Here is a 7,065-nt window from a genome sequence, read left to right as displayed (position 1 = left end):
AGAACAAGGGAACACTCAGCCGCAGAACAAAACACACAGTCCAAGAACAGGGGAACACTCAGCCGCAGAACAAAACACACAGCGCAAGAACTTGAGAAAACTCAGCCACAGAACAAAACACACAGCCCAAGAACAGGGGAACACTCAGCCGCAGAACAAAACACACAGTCCAAGAACAGGGGAACACTCAGCCGCAGAACAAAACACACAGCGCAAGAACTTGAGAAAACTCAGCCACAGAACAAAACACACAGCCCAAGAACAGGGGAACACTCAGCTGTAGAACAAAACACACAGCCCAAGAACAGGGGACCACTCAACTGCAGAGCAAAATACACGGCCCAAGAACAAGGGAACACTCAGCCGCAGAACAAAACACACAGCGCAAGAACAGGGGAACACTGAACTGCAGAGCAAAACACAGTTCAAGAATAGGGGAACACACAGCCGTAGAACAAAACACACAGTCCAAGAACAGGGGACCACTCAACTGCAGAGCAAAATACACGGCCCAAGAACAGGGGAAGACTGAACTGCAGAGCAAAACACAGTTCAAGAACAGGGGAACACTCAGCCGTAGAACAAAACACCCAACCCAAGAACAGGGGAGCACTCAGCCGTAGAACAAAACACACAGTCAAAGAACAGGGGAACACTCAGCCCCAGAACAAAACACCCAGACCAAGAACACTCAGCCGCAGAACGAAACTCTCAGCCCCACAGGCAGGAGAACGCGCAGTGCAAGAACAAGGGGAAGAATATGAGAACTTTGGGGATTGAAGCACCCTCACGTCCCAAGGAGAGAAATGGTCAGCCCTAGAACCGAAGAACACAATAATTATTTATAATCCCTAGAAAAGGAGACGTCAGCCCAAAATGGAGAATGCGGATTTATAAAAAGGAAGGGTTCGGCTCTGAACCAATAGAGCAATCGAAAAATAGGTGACAGAAATATGGTATTGTATCGGTATTTATAATGCGCCTACTCCCCGACTAGGCAGTGTCAGTCGATCTAACCGTGGAGACCACGCGTGACGCATCCTCATGACAGGAGAATGAAACACTGACGCATAGAGTAAGGGAAAATTTGCCTGGTAGCCGTTACAATAATCTTCATAGCCGGTTACTTAGTGCAAAGAAGATCCCTATCTGGCAAGGAAGTTTCTCATGACTAAAAGGCAGTTTGCGAGCGCCCTTCTGATAATTACAGGAGTGTCCACGCGACTGTGAGTGAATGGACACCGCATCAGGGTCATTAAAGGGGGGGACAGAGAGACAGCCGTCCATCAGTCGAGCAGTTGAAGAGGAGGAGTATGCAAAACCCGAGGTAATGACAACCCCGGGTTGAGTGTGGAGTGATGCGGAAATTTAGACAACTGTAGATCCAGTCAGCATCTGGACGCTGGACAGGAGCAGACCCCATCAAACAGCAGGGTGTCTTGGGCCCCACACATCTACCCTGAAGCGGGGTGCTGCCTTGCTCCTCTACCTTGGGCAGTTTGCGCCCCTTGAAACACCCAAGAGTGCCAGGGAGGAGGCGAGGATGCGCCCGCGCGGTGGTCCTTATCTCCGCTGATCTCCCCCCTCCCCCTCCTAGCTCCCTATTGGCTGGCTGGTCAGTGCAGCCCCCCTCTCCACCCACCCTCGGCTTCTCTCCCTGGCTCTGTATGGCGGGGGGGCTGATGAGACATTCACTGCCCGCCTCCATTCTTCACTCCATCTGTCACTGTGCCCTGCTCCCTGCGGCCTGGCATCTGGCAGAGCCGTGTCCCGGAAGGAGGGACCCCTCAACGCTGTTGCCGAATCCGTCGATATTTTGTTCCGGTGGTGCCTCGCTCAAATCCGTGTTTTTCTCCATTATTTACCTGAGCTCCATTTTTTCATCCAATTCTTCGCCCGTTGCCCGTGAACCTATATTTATTCACATTTTTTTTTATTATTTATTCATTATTTAAAGAGGACGGGCCTAATTTTGTATACGTATTTATATTTTGCGGGATGCCGTGCCAGGAGTCCAGCCCGAGGCAGCAGAAGGAGCCCTGCCGAGGGGCCCGGCGGGCGCTGGACATTGGAAGGGCCCCCGCACTGCTGGCCACCCTCCTGGGGGGTCAAGCCAGGTCAGGTGGCCTGTGGCGGCCGCTGAAGCTGCTGGCCTGCTCCGAGCTGCACCCTCTGCTGCGTAAACCCAGCAGCTCCGAGGAGCAAAATGCGTGTCCGATGAACCACAAGGCGCATCAGTTTCAGGTAGGCGCTATGCACGTTGTCCCCAACCGCCCCGATGGGCCATTGATTGCGTGGCACCTCGGCGAGGCTTGGCTCTTACCATTAGACCTTTGCATTGTGGACGTGTGGGTTTCTTTTGTCCGTGTTAAAGACACTTTCCATTTAGTGGTTTGTGTTTTTTTTAAAATCGTGCATGCTAAAATGGGCCTTCAAGACCCAAAATACAGTAGCTGTGGCAATCAGCCAACACCGTTTGAATATGTCATACATGCCATGATGCCGTTGGCAATTATGTTTGCATAGCGAAGTGGGAAGAAATATGTTTTATGATGTAAATTGTATATTGGAGAGATAACCACATAATTGCCGTGGGCTGCTCACAGGTCTTTTACATATATCGTGTAATGCCTCTGGTTTGCGGTTTTGGAAGCACTGTATTAATCGGTGTGGCTGTTGTTCAGCTGATTTTATCATCTTTAGTAAAACACGCATTTCTGAGTTTTACCCACGTGAACTGCGACCTGCAAGCTGTGTTCAAAATTCTGCAGCAGATACATTGACTTAGTAATATATTTTCTCACAATAATTGGACTACTATGAGTCAACATGTTAGCGGGCAGTTTGGACTGCCTTTTTCCTTGACAATTGTTGCCCCTGTCCTGCACTGCAGAGCGGTTTATCCAAATATCGACAGGCGGCTGACAATCCCTCAACATTGACTCGTGACATCTGCCAGCCCTGCTTTATTTTTTTTTTCTCATACTTTGTCTATATATTAAATGAGTTTCATTAAAATGTACATGGATCGCATCTCACTGCCTTGGTGGCATATCCAGTGTCATACAGCATAACACCTCATTCTGTACCATATACTTGCGATACCAGAGCATTTTGCTCCTCTAAGATAACTTTCTATTCCATAGCATAATTTGGCATAGTACATCAAACATAACAACACAAAAAGAGGATGAATAGAATGCTGAACCGTGTCATACATTCACCTCCATTAACAGATCTGGGTTTAATCCATCGTTTTTTTTTTGCTCGCCATGCCTCCCCAGTTTCGGCCCAGTCAGATCAGTCTTGACCCTGTGCCTCATGGGAACAGTCCAGCCTGAACAGCCAGTCGTGGTCTTTTCTGCACAGGAAACAAGCATCCTGGGTCCGGTTTCGAGGTATCACCTGTCATCAGCCAAGCTAGCTCGAACACAGTGCCAAAGTGAGCCACTGTCTAGAGACTGCAGGGCTCGAGGCGGGGGACCACGCTGGTGGACGACGTTCCCCCATTTATTTTTCCGGGTGGACTCCATCTCCCCTGCCCAAAAACTAGACTTTTCAATTATGGCGTTACTTGCCCGCACGGCCGCCCAGTCGATCTCCCTTTACCTAGTGACGCGAGAGATCCGTGCGATTGGAATTTTACCTGCATTATTACTGTTATAATATTCTGCATTACGCAAAGCAAGGAGAGTTGTAAAACTAGGACTGGCTGACATCGCCCACATAACAGTTGAAAACTTGAGAGCTCGATAACTGGAGCAAATGGAGCCACACATTCACTCTTTGGCCTCTCTGGGGCGAGATCGGAGCTCATTCAAAACGCTGCTCATGCGCTGGCTTCTCTGATGCAATCGCATCTATGGGGTGAGCGAGGGGGGGCAACAAATCTGATGGTGCAAGCCACCTTTCGTGACTTCACATCCTGTCGTGACGTCACATCCGGTGACACCACCTAACTTGGAGCGTGCCCCCACTTCTTTTTTTAAGGACTTGGCCCTGCTAGACTGAGTGAGTGTTTGAAAAGTTTCAGCACTCCATCCATCATTTTGTTGTGTTGATATGTTCAGTTTAAGTGCTCAGATATGGATCCCTCGCTCACTGCGGTACTGGGGTGTCATCGTGAGCAAAAGAACACTGGATTTAACCCCCATCACTGACTAGGGGGTGGGTGAGTGTTTGAAAAGTTTCAGCACTCCGTCCATGATTTTGTTGTGTAGCATAGTACATCAAATCCGATAGCATAAATGTACCTATTATAGTTAATACGAAATCACAATATACTATATCTTATAGCATACCATAATAAATCAGCGCATGTTGCTAACATATAACTTTCCATCCCATAACATAATTTGGCGTAATATATGAAATACTGTAACATAACTTTACATTCTCTAGCATATTGTACAATACCATATTACAGTACATATTAAGGATGTTATGAGATAGTTTGCTGTGATGTAATTTTCAATATAATGCATATTACAGTACATAATAATGATGTTATGAGATAGTATGCTGTGTTGCAATTTTCCACAAAATCCTAAGCTAGGTGATGTTATGTTATTGTTCAGTTTATTATTGTGTGTTACAACATAGTGCATTGTACTAGGATATGCTATATTATGCTCTGTTACGGAAAGTTCAAATGGCCTATTATTATATGTTACAGAAGAAGAGATATGACATTTCATATTATGCAATGCATATTAAGGTATGGGATGGTATTTGGTGTAGTATGCCAGATTGTGATAGCATGGGACGTTATGTTAGGGTAAATTGTGTTCTGCACGGAAACCATTCCATGCCATAACACAATTTACCCATACATAACTTCCTATTCTATCACAATCTGGCATACTACACCAAATACTATCCCATAACTTAATATGCATTGCATAATATGCAATGTCATACCTCTTTTTCTGTAACATATAATAATAGACCATTTGATACCTTTCCCTAACATAGCATAATGTAGCATACACTAGTACAATCCACTATGTTGTAACACACAATAATAAACTGAACAATAACATAACTTTGCCTAGTTTAAGATTATATGGAAAATTACACCACTTCAAACTATCTCATAACATCCTAATGACGGGAAACATCCTTTACAATGCAACTTTTACCACGCAGTGCTTTTACATCGCAACTTTTACAACGCAAACCATTACAACGGATTGCGCTGGGGGGCGCTCTAGGATAGGGAATAGATTTAATTTTCTATCCAACACCTTCCCTACTATCCACGGGGACTGGAGTTGGAATAGTAAATTAAACTATTCACTATCCAGCACCCCTCAACACTATGCGTTGTAAAGGCATGCGTTGTAAAAGTTGCGATGTAAAAGCATGCGTGGTAAAAGCATGCGTTGTGATGTCATACATCCCCTAATGACCCATACATAGTATAATTTTCCTTAGCATAATAGAACACACCATTGCCCCATATAGTGTTCAGCCAGACATTCACGGCGTCTCATTTGGCATATCTTCACTGTGACAAGCAAGCCTCATTTTGCCTGTTATTGCTTGTCTGCTGCTGCTGGGGGGATCACAGTGACAGATACATCGTTAAAATACAATGTTTCTTTCTTCTATTTTCCTGCCATTGCCATTTGTGTGGCTGGTACGGTGACAGGCACAGTGCTTCTCTTCAGTGACAGGCACGCTATGCAAGTATTATTTGCAGTTGCATTTGAATAATTAGTTTAGGCTGTGGTACAGCTTAAGAACAAGTTAATTTGCTGGCTAGTTTTTTTCTACTGTACTTTCTGCTTAGTAGAGAAAATGGCATCACACACCATTCCTCCTCCACCAAATTTTTTACAGGGTCCTGGCCTACCTTCCATCGATTGGGTTGATCGGAAGGAGACATTTTTAGTAGCAGGGCAGTGGAGGACAAGCATAGGTAAACGGCATTTCCACCACGAAGGAACTAAATCGATTGAGTAGTGGGGATACCCCCTCCCGCCCTCCGATGATATAAGACTCCAGAATAGTAGTCTTTTTTATTATTTTGGACTCACCCATTGTGGCTAGAGTCTGTTTTACACCATTTTGCGAATTTGGCTATTTTGGGTCACAGAGAACGAGGATAGGGTGTGCCTTTTAGGGGGCACAGACCGTCCAGTTCCCTGTTTAACCGGTCCTGATGAAAACCTGGTATATCCCAATTACGGTTGAAACATGTAGACCAACACACATATAAGAGATACTCTTGGCCTTAATATACCCTCACAGTATCTCGCCCCACTTTTTTAACATTGTCCAGTTACTTGTCAATAAAAGTTATCTTCCCATCAAGTTAAATCAGGACAATTTTTAACACGCTTTTTTTCTGCACCTACATTCACAACCTGCTCCACTGTAATTCAGGTGTTGTAGCACACCCTGGTGACGCTAGGCCACTAGGGTGGACCCCGATGATGAAGCATGTCACCACTAGGCTGGTGAGTGAGGGATTTTTAACAAAAGGATAAATTCATTCCTTTTGTCAGTCTACCACCACATTAGGAATCTCACTTTTGACCTTCCATTGATGGTACTCCTCTCTTTGTTTATCTTGACATTTTTAACTTACCTGGAGGCTATTGGTGGAGATGAGAATGTGTCAAAAAGAAATTTGGCCATTCTTAAACACAGTTTAGGTGTGGATGGCAGGAAGGTATTTAAAACGTTGCCAAAACTTGTGGCTAGGTCTACAGATGGATCAGACAATGAGGATGAGAATTAAGGAAAAAAAGTCAGTTTGGTGTCGGAGACACATTTTTTTCACGTAGTCAAGGAATCCTGTGAGTTTATTGGACAATACGTGCCCACATTAAAGAGACGGGCCGTCACATGCAAGTTCAGTGACCTTAGGGATGAAATTATAAGAAATCGAATGACAGAATAAGCAATTTAAAAATGCAGGAAAAGTTACTAGATCTGAAAGATCCCATCATAGACAAGATGATTGATGTGGCCGAATGCATGGAGAACACTCGCGGTTATGTAGGAGAATAGGGGGAGCTGGGTCCAAGATGAGTTCTCATGCAGAGAAAATATGTG

The 7,065-nt window shown here is 45.2% G+C and overlaps 1 protein-coding gene across 1 annotated transcript in view; it reads left to right on the top strand.

Moving 5' to 3' along the window:
• Positions 1-1,867: 1,867 nt before the first annotated feature.
• The window catches only part of LOC147748985 (N-chimaerin-like), a 92,201-nt gene continuing 87,003 nt past the window's right edge, over positions 1,868-7,065 (top strand). The window contains exon 1 of the mRNA XM_086936511.1: positions 1,868-2,244. Within this exon, the coding sequence (XP_086792637.1) occupies positions 1,999-2,244 (246 nt within the window). The 5' untranslated portion in view covers positions 1,868-1,998. The remainder of the gene's footprint in view (positions 2,245-7,065) is intronic.

This window comes from Lissotriton vulgaris, chromosome 1_1, assembly GCF_964263255.1.
Source record: "Lissotriton vulgaris chromosome 1_1, aLisVul1.2, whole genome shotgun sequence".
NCBI lineage: Eukaryota > Metazoa > Chordata > Amphibia > Caudata > Salamandridae > Lissotriton > Lissotriton vulgaris.
The sequence above is the reverse complement of the archived record's forward strand: the minus strand, read 5'-3'. Positions and strand labels throughout refer to the sequence as shown.